The sequence below is a fragment of the Haliotis rufescens genome, unplaced genomic scaffold (assembly GCF_023055435.1).
Source record: "Haliotis rufescens isolate VD_foot unplaced genomic scaffold, xgHalRufe1.0.p SCAF_12, whole genome shotgun sequence".
NCBI classification, from domain to species: Eukaryota; Metazoa; Mollusca; class Gastropoda; order Lepetellida; family Haliotidae; genus Haliotis; species Haliotis rufescens.
This window is the reverse complement of record NW_025963802.1, coordinates 24929614-24949121: the sequence shown is the minus strand read 5'-3', so window position 1 is coordinate 24949121 and position 19508 is coordinate 24929614. Positions and strand designations below refer to the sequence as shown.

Sequence of the window (19508 nt, the reverse complement as noted above, 5' to 3'; positions counted from 1 at the left end):
CGGGCCGTTTGTCCAGCTTGCAATCGTCCAAGGGCTTGGTGTGGCTGATTTCTTGTCAATCTTGGCATGTGGTAGCAATTCAATAACGAATGAATGTTACCCGTTCTGGATGGAGTTTTATAGAGCAAGAAATTGGGGAATGCATATGCATTTCAATTTTCATGGAACTCATGTGCATCGGGTTACCGCGGCCATTGCCGTGGTGTGTTTGGGCATTCGGTTTTATTGTCATCTGCTTTGTTTATTTATCATCAAATTTCAGTTTTCCAGACAAGGTAATGTTAAATTTTAGAAACTTTGACAAAAATTACCCAGATATTTCAATGACCACTGTTCATGCAATGTTACTTGAGGAGATGTTTCTTTTGCAGTTCAGTATATTTAGAAATGTAATGGGTTGATTGGTTGAAGGGGATTTGTATGGGCGTCTGACATAGTACCTACCTTTATAGTCATTTATTGTAGAACCTCGTGACCAAGCAGGCTTATTGACTTGGAAGATGTCACACTTCTTACATGCTCGCCTTGGAGGCAGCCATGTTTGAGAAGGCCAAGATGTAAGGAGTGTGGTCATTGGTTGTGTCCAATTTCTTTGTGACGTGGTCCGCTTGTCGAATATATAAGTCAACTCTGGATAGGGAATCATCATACCTTTTTCCAGCCTTTGGTAAAGTTTAGTCAGCTCCCACTTCTTGTATCAATACCATTTATAATCATTATTCTATTGTTTAGCTGGGATAACTGTAATGTTAGATGTATATGTTATGAGTTGGGGACAAATAAAGTAGAAATTGAATAGGTTTTGGGGGGGATATTTCTTCACAGGAGTTATGTTTGAGGGATGGATAAAATATAAAATTTAGGAGCTGGTTTTAGTAGTATTACTTAGGCAGGGAAGGTGAGAAAAGTGTGGAGGTGTTTTTTTATTAAGTTCATTACGATTTGCTCCTTGTTTCTGTTTAATAATAAACTTTGTATTCAACTTCATTCCGTTTTGTTTTGTTTCTGTAAATAGAGGGGTAACCCAGCCAGGTGCCTTAAGGAACATGGAGGCAAAGAATAATGCAAAGGGAGAGTAGATCGCAATGCAAAGCATTGCAGTAAAACATCTGATCTTTGCCAATAATCTACAGTAAACTACAGTTATAACAAACTCAAAAGGACCACTAATTTTAGTATATTATGTTCGTTAGTTCGTTAAAAAACATAGTTTACTGTATATTGTACCGGTATATTGTTCTACTATCACTGGGTGCCAATAAGAGGGCACCTATTTCATTATAATGCACTTAATGGTTTAATGTGCATGACTACATGTTTGTTTGCCTTGGACGATTCAAGCTGCTGTAGGGTGTAAGCTTGTCAACATCTTAACAGACAGCTTATCCAGGCGTAGAGGATAGTGGCTACAGAATGGTCTCTCCACCCGGAGATATTCCATTTGATAATATAGGTGTGCAACACACCTTGCGTGGACTTGTTCTCCACATGTCTCAACAACTAGATTCCAGTGTACAACAGTCTGGTACTGGACCCCCAAGCACCCCGAAAAGACGCTTTGTCCATTGTTTGGATTGGAACATGCTGTCTTGGTCCCTCTTCCCATGAGGTATGGGTAGCAGGATACTATTACTTTCGCAACTTATTATGGATAGTTGACTGTGGAGAGGACTTCTGCTGAAAATCTGTAGATTGTATGATATAATGACAGCCTTGATTCTGGTAGATTCCTTTAGGTAGTATTCTTTGAATTATTAACAATGATAAAGTATTGTTTGATTTATGGCCATTAATTTATTCAGCAATTTCTTTTCGAAATATTGTGAAATTTGGTATATTTGTAGATAATGGTTGGACTCAACATGTTCCAATTTTTCAAAAGATTTTCAATTGTTACCTAGATTTGACCTTTACATTTTTATCATGCTCTTGGAGTCTTTGTCCCCCCTTGAGGGTCATCATGCTGCATATTTCTGCAAGTATCGAAGTGACCATGTATTCTCTATTGATTAAAATGGACAGAATAATCTTCCACTCTGTCATCAAGTATCTCCAACTGAAAGTGCTAACTCTTAACAGTGATCCATGACATGATGTCAACTTTGAGGGATGATGCTCCTCCATCCTTTGCAATCTTGAGAAATGGGCATTGGAGTTCCTGAAATGCTCCATGTTTATGATCCATCATGAGATTGTACATCGTTTTGAAGCAAATCCAGCTGAATTTGTTTATCGATTTGTAGCCATGGATAAGCCTTGGGTTCACCACTGTCATCAAGAGACTAAAAAACAGTCAAAGCAGTGAACACACCTAATATCTACTTCAAAGAAGGCAAAGTTTGTTTCATCTGCTAGCAAGGTGATGGCTTCATATTTCTCGAATTCCAAAGAGAATCCTTCAGGTGGACCATTAATGGCCAATATTTAGCTGCTATGTTTAGACTACTGCATGAGAATATCAAGGCTAAATATTGTGGAAAAGTCATTATATCACTTATGTCTTCATGAGGGCTTGTTTGTCTTTATTCCTTCTTGATTCATCAGCGTTTTTTCTGGTCTGCCCTTTGTCTAGCCTGCCATGCCTGCGAATTTTGAATTTTTTGTTTACCATGTTGGTCTGCGCTGGTAGACTGTTTCCTGAACTGTAATTTGCTGCCATGTGGGAGATGTTATAAAGCCCGCCTGATTGAATGTTGACAATCATGTGATGATAGTGAACCTTTCTGTGCACTAGTAGAACGGTGCCTACAGAAAGAAATATTAACCCACCACCCGATTGGATCTTGGGGTCATGCTGACCTTGGCTGTGGGGCAACAAAATGTAAGCTGGGACATAGGCATGTTATGCAAGTATTTGAAAACGGATTAAACCTTAATCCAATCTAAAGGTGTATTGTTCCACGAGTAACATATACCTATGCACAAGCCTAATGTCACCATGGCTGCATGACTATGGTTTTAAACTCATTGAACATCTTGCATATTCACCAATTTTGGCTCCGTATTTTGGATGGAGGACTTTATACACTTCCAGAAGCTTTGTACACCAGTGTGATCCAGGCACCCCACCATTATTGGCAGAAGTATATGGACCTCGGAGGGGATTATGTTCACAAATTGTTAGCAACCAGCTCCATCAATGCATTCCATAATAGTTTTTCAGCCAGCTCTTGTACCATCTTCTCAGAACCACTGGATCAAATGAGATGAACTTCATGTGCTTGCTCCATTTTTCAATATGGACATGAAAATGGCCATATTGCAAAACCTATTCATGGCCATTATGACATCATTTGTGTTCAAAATGAAAATTTGATATATGTTTCTTTATTAATGTGACTATGTATTGGCCTTATTTTGACCTTTGTGTTTTTACCATTACCATAAATTATATCAAAATTCATATTGGACTCTGGAAACATCTTCTCTTCTGTAATGCAAGACTGGGGAGGATGAACTTTTTTCTATTGAAGACAACATAGCTTGTCCATATCTACAAAATTTAAGTGTTAGCTTTTAGTTCACAGGTCTAACTATTTGAATATCAACGCTAAAAGCAAACACCTCTTCTTAAGTGGACGTTTATGTTTTTAAACTATAGATCTGTTGCTAGCGATCTATAGTCTGTAGTCATATTGTGTTGTTGATTGCTAGTATATTTTTACATGCTCTCAAACTAGCTTTACATCATTCTGTGATATTCTAGTTATTATACTGTCCTTTGATGACAGCATTTTATTTAGTTATATATGCATGTTGTTATGAAAAATTTGTCTTGTCATGATATAGCTGAAATATTGCTGATGTGACATTACATTTTAACTCACTCACTCACTCACTCTAAACAATCACACATAATTAGTTTTTCCCAAGTAGCATCGTAACCAACCAAGCTATGACGTATGCAATAGCGGGAACCTCACACCTATTGTAATAGTAGTAACTATTTAGCACTAGGTAGTAAGTCAATCTAAGTTTATTCTAATAGTTTTCTATAATAACAGACAATAAGTAGATATTGATAGCTGCTTCTGGAGTGATGATCACACGCAGATGAGCATAATTGGTGCTTGGAGTTTGTGAGGTCAAAATGGAGTTTCCCTCTACTCCCGGGTGCAAGAAGTGTGGCCGTTTCATGGTCACAGGAGATCTTTATGTTAACTGCGTGAAGTGCAGTGGGAACATCTTGCACCGAGGACAAGAGATGTGAGAGGTGCGCCAACACATCTAAGAAGACCTTCATCAAGATAGCCTAGGCTTTGACAAAGGCTGAGAGGCATGAGGCAGCCATGAAGAAGGTGGAGGTCATCATATCCGAGAAATCTTCTTCCACCCCAGCTTCTCCCACGCCAGTTGATCAACCATCTCCTGCACTCTCTATGAGTCTGATTCAACAACTCTTCAAGGAACAGCAGGAGATGATGATGAAGAGTATGTTTGAGGCTAGGCTCTCATCCCTGGACAAAGAAATGGAGAATATGAAAAAAATAATTCCCCCGGTCACAAGACAGGAAGCGCCCAGTCAAATCAAGACATAGCCGACCAGCCAGCTGAGCCGCAAGGCCAGCCGGGTATAAGACAATAGGCTTTTACCTACTGTGAATTTATACCATACGGGCACCGCAAGATATCCATGGACCAGCCGTCCACGGCAACCCAGCCTACTAGACAGCCGACCGTTAAGACACCGTACGGTAGCCGCACGGACTCCATGGGCCGTTCATGTCAACTCAGCCGACTGACCTGCCGTCCAGCCAGCCAACCAGTAGGACACTGTACAGCTACAGCACAGACTCCATGCCAACCGTCCAGCCATTCAGCTTACCGTATGATCTCCATCAACCGGCAGCTCCCAAGCCAGCGGCAACCACGCCTACCAGCCAGCCGACCCTTAAGGCACCGTACGGTAGCCGCACGACTCCATGGGCCAGCCGTTCATGTCAACCCAGCCGACTGACCTGCCGTCCAGCCAGCCAACCAGTAGGACACTGTACAGCTACAGCACGGACTCCATGCCAACCGTCCAGCTATTCGGCTTACCGTATGATCTCCATCAACCGGCGGCTCCTAAGCCAGCGGCAACCCAGCCTACCAGCCAGCCGACCTTAAGCACCATATAGTCGCCGACCAATCAACCGTACAGCCAGCCAGCCAGTAGGACACTGTACAGCTACAGCACGGACTCCATGCCAACCGTCCGGCCGTTTGGCTTACCGTATGATCTCCATGCCGACCGTCCTGCCGTTTGGCTTACCGTATGATCTCCATCAACCGGCGGCTCCCAAGCCAGCGGCACTCACCACATGGTATAAGCTCGCTAGCTTTTCCCTACCATGATACAGGTTAAGCCAAATCTTCGCTAGGGTCCCAGCAGGGTACCGTAAGGCCATCCTCCCCAGCTAAGACCCTGTTAGGACTCCACGACAACCCAGCCGACCGTCCACCCTTGATTATTCTGTCTGTTAGGTGTAGGATTGATTATGGATTAGAAGCACATAGAGTATCAACTGCCACCTGGTGGATCATAGTTGACAATGTAACTGGAAGTGACGTCCGCTGAGGAAATAGCAGTACAAGGTCCTTCTAATCAGGAAATGACGTTTTTGGTAGGACCTTGACCTTGAGAGACGTCATTACCTAGTAAGTGGAAAGTGACAAACCGGAAGTGACGTCAGCACTGGTATTAGTGTAAAAAATCCAAATTTATCCAGAAATGAGCAGAAATAGATTAGAAATGACATCAGTATTACGAACAAGATCAGCAAATATAACGGTAATTCTAGTGAAGGTATCACATATTTGACTGATTCTTGATACATTTCTGATTTTCAAGTCCTCAGGAGGAATTTCAGAGGAAATTATCTCAAGTAGGATTAGAATCAGTAAATAATGGTTTCCAGAAGAGGATTACTGTCAATTACACAGGGAGTTACTAGAGGCAGAACCCACCGGGTGCCTCTGGTATATTCTGGCAGAGATGTAATACAGGTAGAGATTTCGTAAGAAAACTACCTCTATTACATCTGAAGTACTCGCACCCACCTCCCCAATTCATCTACCTCTAGTAGTTGGGGAGATGGGTGGGAGTACTTCGGATGTAATAGAGGTATCTCTAGAAGTTAGATATGGGACCCCTGAAGATCCGGGGTAGAATAGGTCTGCAGCAACCAATGCTTGCCGTAAAAGGCGAATATGCTTGACGTAAGAGGCAACTAAGGGGATCGGGTGGTCAGGCTCGCTGACTTGGTTGATGCATGTCATCGATCCCAATTGCGTGGATCAATGCTCATGATATCAATCACTGGATTGTCTGGTCCAGACTCGATTATCTACAGACCGCCGTCATATAGCTGAAATATTGCTGAGTGCGGCGTTAAACAACAAACCAAACCAAACCAAGTTAGATATGGGAAAAAAGTGAGTTCCCACCATTGCATAAGTCATAGCTTGGGTGGTTATGATGCTACTTGGGAAAAACTAATTGTGTGTGATTGACAGTGATGAGAACGCCTGTTGAAAATCTGAAAATTTAAGATAGTGTGACTGAAGCCAAAATACAGGATTTATGACAGAGATGTAATAGAGGTAGTATTCTTAGAGTTATTAACAATGATATCGATTGTTCGATGTTCATTTGTTTTGCAATATTTTAAATTTTTACCTTGATTTCACCATTGCAATTCTTGCAAGATCCATTTCCTTGTTTTGTAAACATCACGTTCTCAGTAACCTCTACATATCCAGGTGAACTATAGTGCCATGTCCAGTTTTGGAGTAGATGTGACACATTTAGGGACCTACCATTTGATATTCTGGGTGGGGGCCTGGGATTATTTTTGTCGAGATTAGATATGTTTTCATCTGCTGCTGCAAAACCAAATATATATTTTTATTTCCAACTATGAGCCTCAATTTATAAAGAATTAAATATTTTGCAACAGTGTAATTTTTTTGGCAGGCAATTTCTTTATTTTTCATACATTCTGAAAAAGTTGGGTTTTAAAGCATTTGGGGCAATTTATTTTTTTCCAATAAAATCCCAGCCCCTCTCCAGAATATCAAGTGGTCAGTCCCTAATTAAAAATGGATATTGTGTGTGTTTTTTCTTACTCATTCCTTCTTTCAGTGTTTCTGACACAGATGGACCAATGTTTGGCAAGTATGTCATTTATTTGCCCTAGTCTGTAAGACTTGATCAATGCTTATTAATGTTACTACTAATGATGACACCTTGAGTTTTGCCACAGCAGCCATATTTATAAATCTTTTTCTGGCCATTATGTTCAAAATGTAATGAAATTTGGTATATGAAGTTGGAAAAGTAGATTTTAAGTGAACTTAATTATGTCAGGGCATGTTGTCTGGTGGTCCATCCAGTTGTCCATCCATTGTTTCACCAAAGTGGTAAATGTCCAGGACCTTCATCAATTTGGGCTTTCCTCCCAGTTAAGCTGACACGCTGTGATATAACTGGAATACTTTTAAAAGAGGCATTAAAACTGAAGAACAGTGATGCTGAAATGATCTTAGCTACCGGTAGCTATGGAATTATCATCAGATGTTCATGCAGAGAGGTATTGTATTGGAGTAAAGATCTGGTTTTAATGAGATTAGACATTTCAAACATGGCCCTCATGGCAATCATATTTAAAAACAAGATCGGCAAACTAATTCTTTACCTGAATTGAAGTTAGGTATATGTGCATTTCGTTGTGGGGCCCAACATAATGTTTCTTTTTCTTGTGTTATTGCAAATTTCCACCTTGCTTTCAACAACTCTACATAAGTGCAATAATTTTGAATGAGACGTTTGAGACCCCATTTCACTTCACTTTACCTTACTTGCAATTTTTACATGTCAGTTGCATAATATAGTTGGTGCCAGCAGTGAAAATGCTGTCATGGGTAATAAAAGTCAAAGGAGGTACAAAATTGCAAAATTAGAGAAATATTTGACAAGTATGTCAATCACATGTCAAGTCAAAGCCAGAACACTCACTCATTTATCCATCAGGCATGTGATAGACCTCTTAGACCTTGTGACCTGATCTTGTTCAAAGTGTTTTTTTATTTGAAACTTATGATTTTGGTTTTGATATTTTTCAAGGCATGTTTTTTGTCATGGCCAGCTTGTCAGACATCTGGTGATGTTTTCCCCTGACTGTGCTGAACCAATCAATGAAGCTGAAATTTCACATGCTTGTTCCCACCCAGTATTTTTTAAGGGCTCAAATCTCATTTTCCATGTGGCTGTTGTGGCTATTTATGGTCACAGCAGCCATATTAAAAAAAACTATAGATAGCCATCACTTTGCCATTCTTTTTCAAAATGGAATAAAATTTGGTAGATGTGTACCGTATATCTCTGTGTATAAGGCGACCCCACGTATAAGACAACCCCCCTGTACACGCCTTAAAAATCAACCCAAAAAGTAGTTAATAGTGGAGCTCAATACATATGTTTAGTTTTTTGGCGATATTTTATGTTTCACCCTGATTTGACTGGGTTGTTTTTTTTGCACTTTACCATGCTCCTATATTCTAGTAAAATTAATTTCTCCGCTTTTTATCGTATACAAATAAAAATACTGTGCGAAGGTTTATTTTTATTCAGCAGCTTTACAGAACTGTGAGTGAACAAAATACTGCCTAATATCTAAACGACATAAATGTATATCAAACAGATTTATATGCTTTTGTGAAACGTTATACATTCAATACAAAATATAGCCTGCAAGGACAAAATATTTCGAGGTGTTTTGTTCAAGGAACCAAACTATTCTAACACAAATTTCGATATTGAGACTATGTATGTTTAGGTATAAAAAATCCTGAAAGAAATTATGAAATATTAATTAGTATAAAAGGAAGTAATAGTGAAATGGATGGCCCTATCTAACCCATAAATTCATCTTTAGATTCCAACATTCTCCTGATTGTGCAAGTGTAATTGACTAATGTTGCACTATTATTGAACATTAGCCTTTTCATCAAATGTGTAATGAATTACTAAAGAAATTATGCCATTCTATTTGACGTCATGGCTGGTTTTATGTCTTTGACAACGTCGGAGAAAGACGACATTGGTATTTTGAATAATATATATCTCCCCTAATTTTCGTTCATGGTATGGAATATCTCGATGTGTAAAACAGAATTTGACACTTTTTTGACACAACATAAAATAACTGCTTTTACCATGTAAATACTGTCTTGAATAGACAAACAATTAGATAGTTTATCATGTATCTTAATTGGACAAGACACGGACCTGTTTGGCATCAATTTTACATAATCATAAAACCCTAAAGAATATTTGTTCATTATTATGTGATTATTTAGTTCCTTTTATATAAGGTTTGACCAATGGGGTACATGTCACATTTCATATAATTTATACTTTTTACAGTTCTTGGAGAAATAAAGTAAACAGTTTAATGTCACAATATGAACCCATTGATTATGTGATACAAAACGAGAGGAATGGTTCATAAATTGTTTGTGACTAGACAATTCCAAGACCAAGACAATTCTTCTGAATATGTATGCATTTATTTTAACGAAAAATATTATCCATTTTGTTGAAGTAATATCTTCAGTTTTAGTTTTAAAATAAACCTGTTTACATGAAATTACAATATTGACTATTACACTCCAAAGAAATATGTACATGTTGTAGTTACATTTTATCTTATAACTCCTGTCTAAAGGAAAGAAATATCGAATAGGACACTATAGACGTATCAATTTCTTATGTATAGAATGTTCAAACAAACATTTTCTGGCGCATAGATCTATGTACATCATATCTAACAATGCAAAATATCAATATCAAGAGCAGAACTTGATGGAATCTTTCCAACAATACACATTCGTTATAATCATCCATATTGTCATGAACTGAAACAGATTTTTCTATGCTTTGGACAGTGATAAGGCTGCATTATTGACTTCAGAGGCTTGCTATCACTGTATGTCTATCAAACGTATCCCTTTTCTGACACCAAATGTTCAAATTTTACTGCAGATGTTAATGATTGTTATGGACAGTTAGTCTTTGTGCTTCGAGAGACAGTTTCATCCTTCGTTCAGTCTTGTCACATACCTAGTGAAAAACATGAAGACTTAAGAAATGTTGACAGCATTCTCATGTTTACAGCAGACATGACAGTTGGGCTCAAACTGGTTGCGTTATCAGAGTTGATCCCGCTCCAGGATTTGCCAAAGCATGGTGTATGTTTGGAACTAGGCTCCTCCAAAACGTTACTAGAATCATGTGGCTGAAAAGGCCATTTAAGAGCTCAGCCTGGAGTGTCTTTATATGAACCCAGAGGGCCTCACTATTGCAACAGCAAACTTGCATTCAAGGATCAGAAAAGGTGGACTTTCTGCTTGAGAAGTGCTTCTCAAAGGGATCAAGCTGTGGGTGAAAATCTCCCGGTGATCGATAGACAACTCATTCTCAAGCAGTTACTTCATCAACAACTTAACCATTCCTCAAGCAGCAAATGAAAGATTCATGGCAGTCTTCTTATCGGCTCATGTGATGTATCTGTGGGTGATTTGGACTACTTAAAGGGACACTGATCTAAAGCAATTCTCCCGGACTGGTTGTTGCCTTTGTTATTGTTTTTTCCCTTGAGTACCCGGATGATATAGCAGAAACGTAGACTAGTTCGCGACCTGTTCTGCGCAATTCGTAAGCGCATTTGTCACTTTTATTGATAGTACATGTATAAGGGCGTATGGTCACATTGATCAACAAAATGAAATACCGTGTTGGAAATAATAAGGAAATGTAGCTACGAGTATCTTTGTGGGTAGCATCGGTAATGGTGACAAAGTTTTGATATGTCACTTGCTTGGTAATTGTGCGATTTTCGTTTTACACTATTTCGACTTGCAACACAAATTAGTAAAAAAGTCAATATTTCTCCTGAGCATTGCTTATTTTATCGTGTTTATATTTTTACAGTCAAAATGTGCAACATTTTCACTTAGGAAATTTATTAAACGCATGAATATTCAGTTATTTTACAAATTTACTGAAAAATATGTCCATCTGTATAATTATGACAACGAATTCCAAACATTTTTATGTTTAATATCATCACCAAGAGACTGAAAATGTTACGATGTAAAGTACATTTCTACATTGTTTTTTTTGTAGTCCTACATAATAATCTATTGTGATGTTTTTAGGCCCTTTTGATCGTCTTTTATCAATTTTAGTCAATCTGTTAAAGAAATGGACAGTTTTTCAGTCAAAATGACTGAAATATTTACACACTCCACTGGAGCCAGATTTATATACCTATACCACAACTACAGAGGGAATTGTTTATGAAAAATGACTGCGATTCAACGATAGTCATGAGATTAAGTTAAATTGACCACCACCTGGAGTCTATGATATAAATTTTTATAGGTAATAGGGGTTCAACGACTGGAGCTGGATTTATATACCTACTACAGGTGGCATTTTTTATGCCAAAATGATTATGCGATTCAACGATAGTCATGAGATTAAGTTAAACTGGCTCCAGCTCACCAATACCTGGGGCCAATCAATGTTGTCATTAGTTCAGATGAGCCTAAATGGTAATGAAAATATTCTTTATTATTTTTATCAATAAAGCGATATTCAACATTTTTATTAAGTTCTTCGTTCATTTTACTAGGAGACCAGACTATATAATTACACTCTTCTTGGAAATTGATAAGAAACAATTGATAACCGTGTTTGGTTGGTTTGACATCACTGATATAATAAAAACCTTGTGGTAATTCTCTCCATTTAATAGCTTTTTCGATTGTTGGGTTGTAATTCTCCATTATTATATATTTATGTAAGCATTTGTCTAAATGTGATCTAACAATAGTAAGCAATCTATTTTTAATCTCCAACCAGTTCTTTGGTTTTGGCACGGAATAATTGACGCTCTTGTTGCCTCCCCTGTTCTATGAACTTTTTTTTCTCGTCTTCGCTAATACCACTGGTCTTACGATATTTTGATCGAATTTCATGCTTCATTACGTTGTATTTGGTGAGTTCCGACAGCACTAAACGAAACTCCTCCTCGGATATCTTACAATCAGCCATTGCTGTCGAAATATGATCCTCAATGGTGTTCAACTTTGCTTCGGCGAGTATCCGAATCTTATCGTGTTATAATGCTTTCTTTTGCAACCTATGAGAAATGAATTTTATCGTTATTCCTGCCAGTCCCGAGACTCCAGCGGCTATTTCCATGCCGAGCACGATAGGCACGGCGATTATAGTTGATAATAAACTAACACCTGCTACACCGAGTCCCATGCCAGCTATTACAAGCTATTCCTTCTCTATTCCATGTTTTATGTCGCTTATTTGATGTAATCGAAATCCATCAACAGTATCCATCTTTTCAAATGCTTCATCGAGCGCTGGATATAAACCAATAGTGTATATTACGGTCATATAATAGTCTTTAATTGGTCTTGCTTAAATGTTTTGAGAGTATACATAAGCCTTATCAAATGAATATTATACGGCAAGAATATCTTAGTAAGAGAAATGCTGTCACTTTTAATAATTTGGACCCCCTCGAGGGTTGCAACGGGTGATGCTCCAATATGAATAATACTGCAACTTTGACGCTCGTGTTTCTTGAGCCATTTAATCGATAGACCTGGTAATATTTCGAAGGCATCTTCCGGTGCATCTCCGAACAAGACTTCAATAATAAGAGTAGAAATATTAGGTATTGCACTCAAGTTAACTTTAATATCAATGAATTCAGTAACCAAATATAAACTAACATTTTTGACTGCCGGACGACTAAATAACATATGACCTGGGTCTTCTGTCAGGGGAGAGACTAACACACTTCTTCGTTTTGATGGGTTATAAGCCGCGAGTACGATGCCACTGTTTATTATCTTAGTTAAATTATGTGCCTTACCCATCATCACATAAGGTGGGGTAATGATGATATTCAATAGCCACTCGATTTTTGCGTCGACCATAGTCCATTTTTTATCGTCGTTGCGAGTAATATTGTACAAAGTGTTTTTATCCTTCTATGTCTCCGAGATCGGAAAGCGCAATTGTATTACATTGTCTGAGCGTTCCAGAACCTGATGAATCAACCATTATTTATAATATGGAGTGTTACACTTAAGTATCCTATATGTACAGGTTGGTGTTTTACATCTAATACAGAAATTTTTAGGTCTGAAATAATACAACGCTTTAATTTTTTATATTGTAATGATGAGAAAGATTCCGTTCTACCGGAATAGATCTGAGTAGAGTTGAAGGACTTTCTAGTTGAATATTATCCGTCGTGCTTATTTGATCAAGATGGATGCACAACTCTTTATAGGGAACTAAATCGGGCGGAACTAAATCGGGCACTGTAACTACATTCACTGTTTTGTTGGGTGGCATTGATCCTGACCGTGCAAATCCAAGTGTAATTGCTAAGCTCTCGGAAATAATTACACCTTTTTCTCCAGTGCTTAAATTCACTGTCCCATTCATGGGGGCACGGGTGGCCCAGTCGTCTAAGGCGCCGCGATTCGCTGTGCAGAGTTGCGTCCCTTGGGCACGCCAGAAACCTATGATTGTGGGTTCGAATCCCGGTTCGCCCCGATTATGTTTCTAGGTTTGTCAGCACCATACCCGTGCTCGTGGGTTTCACCGAAGTGGTAAACGTCTGAGACCTGCATCACTTTGGGCTTTCCTCCCACATTAAGCTGACACGCCGCGATATAACTGGAATACTGTTAAAAGCGGCGTTAAACCCAACTCACACACACACACACACACTGTCCCATTCGACTCATTTTGTGTGAGACTCATTCCATTAGGCTTAAAAATTTCATCATTGAGTGAGCATACGCTGTAATACCCATCAGGTATAATAATACCTTTATAAAATGTAGACATCTCATTATTACCTCTTGCAGCATTTATATTGGTCCACCGCGGGTAATACGTTACGTCACAGATAGCGACTTCGAGCTGACCATCCGAGTTATCGATAGCATGAAGCAGTTGAACAGACTGACCATTTGTTATTCCCGGGAGTGTAACATACATATTAAATATACAATGATACTATATCATAACTTAAATATGTAATCAACCATTATTTATAATATGGAGTGTCACACTTAAGTATCCTATATGTACAGGTTGGTGTTTTACATCTAATACAGAAATTTTAAGGTCTGAAATAATACCCCGCTTTAATTTTTTATATTGTAATGTTCAGAGAGATTCCGTTCTACCGCTATTATATTTTGCATCTTTGACTGTAATAGATCTGAGCAGAGTTGAAGGACTTTCGAGTTGAATATTATCCGTCGTACTGATCTGATCAAGATGGATGCACAACTCTTTATAGGGAACTAAATCGAGTAATTTAACCCCCTGTGCTGATGTCTTGAGTACTGTTATATCTCCATCTGCATATCCAAGTGTAATTGCTAAGTTCCTGTAAAGCTTTACATCCTTTTCTCCAGCGTTTAAAATCAGCATCCCATTCAACTCATTTTGTGTGAGACTAATTCCATTAGTGAGCATACGCTGTAATACCCATCAGGTATAATGTATTGTTTACTATTTATTACTGTCTCATTATTATATCTTGCAGCACTTCTATTGGTCCACAGCGGGTAATACGTTACATAGCATAGAGCGACTTCGAGTTGTCCATCCGAGTTATCGATAGTATGAAGCAGTTGAATAGACTGACCATTTGTTATTCCCGGGAGTGTGACATACATATTAGATATACAATGATACTATATCATAACTTAAATATGGAATCGAGATACATTACTAATCAATCGATTATAGTAACTGCCTCTGGTTATGATTTTATCGTTAAATTCCCTGATATCTTTGAAAAATACAGAGTCACGGCAACTAGCGATAAAATGGTGCACGATTGGTTTCACAATCCGATGCAATTTTGGCAGAATCAGTCAAACTTTGCCATATGGTGTGCCACAACTGGATGTGGCGTATCTCTTTATTCCCCAGGATTTGAACTAAATAAGTCTGTTATATCATTTCACATGTACTATCAGATTAGACGTATACTTAAAGACATTAATGCTCCATTGCATCGGAACACATTGAGCCTGCGTGTAGATGCTTCTAGTGGTGATAGTACCGTCGTAAAAGATCAGGCCGTTGACGACGCATTAGGTAACCGATTCTATATTCCCCTAGACTTTGAATTACTAGATTCCCACATGCCTTTTTATCAAGCATCCCTAGGCGATAGGTTAGAATACGAACTCACTTTTAATGACTACGGCAGAGTAATCAAAACCCGTGGTGAAAATGCCAGCTATTCCATTGACAATATCTCGCTGGAGTACGATATGATAACAGATCCCGAATTAGCCAGACAAATTTGTAACCAGTATACCGGAAGTTTAGCCATTTTGTACGATCGCGTGCTTCGACACCGAAAGATCACGAGAAACAAAAAAGATAAGATGTAGAATATCAATCTAAACGTCCCCACGAGGTCATTGAAGGGTATTTTGATGTTGTTCGAGGACCCCTCCGATGCATTTAAAAGAAATACCAAGAAGTTCTACAATCCCAAGATTACAAAAGTAGAATTGACTATCGAGGGCATTCCTAATCAACTATATAGCCAAGGAATGCTAGTGTATCACCAGTGGGATGAGATTAAAAAACTTCCTTCTATAAAACGAAGCCCGGAAGTTAACGCGGTCGTGAAAGATCTGTCTCTCGGGGGTATATTGATGGGTGAATACCTCACCACGAAGTACGCGCTATGGCTCGACATGCGAACAACGGACGATGACCAACTACACAGCAGTGGGAGGAGAATAGAAAATGCTAGCGAGGGTGTCACTATACAGATAACGAAGCTCCAGGAAACGGCTGGTAAATTAAACATATATTTGTACGTGATTATGGATGCGCAACTTAATATACAGAATGGACGATTCGTGCAAGCAATCTATTAATAATCTTTACCTAAAGATCCGCACTGCGCTATCATATGCGGGCAAACGGGCTGTGAAAAAACAGCTTTTATTCTAGATATTTTACAAAGTCATTAACGGGACGTTTTCGATCATATTATTATTCTGTGTCCGACTATAAGCGTTAATAAAACCTACCTATCGAGAGATTGGGTAATGAATGACGACGGGGTACACAGAGTCGATCCGGGCAATCGTTTACAAGACTGTTTACGAGTATGTCACGAGAAATACAAAGGAGAATCAACTCTTTTCGTAATAGACGACTGCAGCGCGAGTAAAGAACTCACAAAAAAGAAAGATATGCTTTCATATTTAGCATTCTCTGGACGGCATACTCAACATAGCGTTTGGGTACTTACTCAAAAATACAACTCTGTCCTGAAAGATCTCAGAGAGCAGACCAAATGGGTAGCACTGTTTCATTGCAAAGATCGAGATTCCTTTCAGGAATGTCTACACGAAAATGATGTTATTTATACCAAGCTCGAACAAGATAAAGTCAGAAAACTGTTATCGGCAACGAAGCACTGTAAACTCGTATTAAAAACCGATCAACCAGCTGCTTATGCAAAAATGTAGCAAAATGTAGCAAATTTATAGCAAATATAGGGAAATTATAGTAAATTGAACATTAGTGGTAATATGACATAAAATGTGGTTTGAAATCATCATTCTTTCGCAACAGTTCATTATTACGGGATGTATTGGATATGTCATATTATATTATGTTAGACTTAAATATCTCCTTAGGTATTACATTATGGAATGCGACGAACTCATCGAACAAATGCTCAAAGATGAGCCTGATCAACATGTAGATAAATCTTTAGATAAACATAGAGAAAGACTCGCGGCTTTGGTAACCGGTGGCAAATGTTCCCAATATTTTCGGGGAAATTATACCATTGAAAAAATTGATAACATGACTGACGAAGAAATTAAAAAACTGTACGCGCGTTACGAGTCTAGACTGGGAGCTACCATGACTAAAACGATAGGGTCGGCTATATTACAACTATACACAGTCGTAGCTAGTACGTTTCTCCCTATCCCGGCAGAACATCGCATGTATTTATGCGAATCTCTCGAAAAAGACCCATTCATCGAACACGCTATAAGTGCAGTGAGCTATGAGTTTTATCATAGATACGGAATGTTCTTAGCTCCACTCACCACAGTTTTAATAACGGCTAGGTATTGTCAATTTAAACATACGTGCCCACTTAATAATAATGGAGACTCAACAGGTGACACCACAACAGATTGTGAACGAGGAAATAACTGCACAACCACAACAGATTGCAGAACAACGAGTAAATGAGGAACCACTTTCAGCGATTGTGAATGAGAAAATACTAAAAGCCAGAGTGACAAAGAATCCTTTGAAAATCGCAGCTGGGAGAAAGGGTGGGCTGGCGAGGAAAGCAAAACTAAACAATAATTCAAATATTAAAACATGGTCACTAATACGAGTTGCTGGTATAGCGGCTGTATGGTTGTTTTATAAGACCGGAGAAGAGAAAACGTCACCCCCGATGCCACAACAAGAAGTTCAATTAGAGGTTAGCCCCCATATAATACTATAAGAAGCATGACTACTCCAGTTACAGACGGTAAAATGTTGGTAAACGCAACATATCATTCAGCGGTGGTCACCGGCTTGGCCATTGGCTATGCCCGTATAGCTAAAATGATTACTAAAGCCACACCACCCAAGCTAGATTTTAATGGTTATGATATCGGCATGATGATTCTGGATATTGGATAAACAATGGCAACGAAAGATATGCTCATCAAACAAGGGCTTATCCCGGAAGACATAATGAAGTAATTAATTAAACATTTGAATATTTTATATTATTAAACATTTGAATATTTTATATGGCAACAATTGCGATGATGGTCAGTGGAGCTATTGTTAATGCTCTAGCTTTTTCGGGGAGTAATTTTTTATTTTCTAGTATGAGGGATTCAAACGCTTAAGAAGTTGAAGAGGAGCGTAAACGACATAACAAAGCATTAGAACAACTCGAAAAAGCTCCGTCACAATGGGCGCGGCAGAGAATGAATAGATTAGATTTTATTCATGAAGAACTACGTAAGGAAGGACATTCAATTCAAACGTTTAAGGATGTCGAATCTGCCATGCATGAATACTTCCTCGTTTATGGGAAAAAACTTGACCCAATACCGAGACCAACAATGAGTCAGTTTTATACACCGTCAGAGGCTCAGAAAAACCGTGAGGTCATATTTGTGATAATTGGGTTATCAGCTGTTGCAATTTTCAGCTATACAATAACTACGCATAAACCATGACCTAGTTAGAGCGGCAGCTAATCTATAAATACCGTTGGCTGACTGCCTAATCAATATCTCACTAGTGTAGATGTGATTTGCATTTAGACAAATGATATGATAGAGTATAAACCATGAATCAATGCAGATTTACACTCATGGGTAAGCCGACTCTATGTAACCGACGCTGTGTTGATATTTACTGCGGCATACACAATTATTACATCAGGCGCGGAAACATTAACTATACGTGTTCTGTATGTGGGATAGGGGTCAAAGGTCGTTATTGTTTATGTAAGAAACACGGTGCTGATAGGGTCAGGAACCAGATTATTTATGCTAGGAAGAGAGATTACATCAATGAGAGGAATAGGTTGGGGAGAATACGTATTTAGATATATGAAAAACGACCAATTAGACATTTGACTTATTTTGCATATACCATTCAACCACAATGGTTTTTGTCAGAGAGTTGAAGGCTATGGCAAAGCAACGTGGTCTACGTGGATATTCTCGAATGAGAAAAGCTGAATTGATTGATTTACTCGGTTTGGAATACAACAAACCCCAGACTGTTAGAGAACTCAAAGCTCGAGCGAGAAACAGTGGGCTGAGAGGTTATTCTCGAATGAGAAGAGCTGAATTGATTGCTTAACTAGATAATAATGATATTGATAATAATGATGTTGATAATAATCAAGAAGAACAAGAATTAATATTTGTACCCACATCCGCTGGCGTTGGTAAATATCTAAGAGGTTGGAAGATGGATATTAATTCCAACATGGATGTTAACGATATTAAGCCCATAATATCGAGTAAAATTAACGAGGAGTTAGATGATTTACATAGTATAAAATACCAGCTGACGATTAAAATGTTATTGAGTAAAAGTAACACAGACAATAGCACCGAATATACCGAACCATATTTCCGAAGCAATCAAGAAGTTATAACCGAATCCGATACTATAAACGCATCATTAGATACATCAATTCAGAGGATACAAGAAACTTTAGAACGCTGGACTAATAGAGGTTCGGGTTGGGGTGTGGATAAAATCGATAGTTTATATTTAGATATAGCAAATTATATGCCCTTCAAAGGTGGATCTTATATAGATTTACCCCCGTATTATAAAAAGAAAAAAGCCATAATTAATGTAAAAAATAAATCCGATGACTGTT

General features: G+C 38.4%; 1 protein-coding gene across 7 annotated transcripts in view; it reads left to right on the top strand.

The window, feature by feature from the left end:
• LOC124113358 (prominin-1-like) overlaps nt 1–19508 on the top strand; it is a 589013-nt gene that overhangs the window by 543808 nt on the left and 25697 nt on the right. For 5 of the 7 annotated variants that reach the window (XM_046473653.2, XM_046473656.2, XM_048393445.1 and 2 more), the window contains one exon: nt 7127–7159. The exons of the other annotated variants lie outside the window; for them this stretch is intronic. In XM_046473653.2, the coding sequence (XP_046329609.2) occupies nt 7127–7159 (33 nt within the window). The remainder of the gene's footprint in view (nt 1–7126; nt 7160–19508) is intronic. 7 annotated transcript variants of the gene reach the window in all.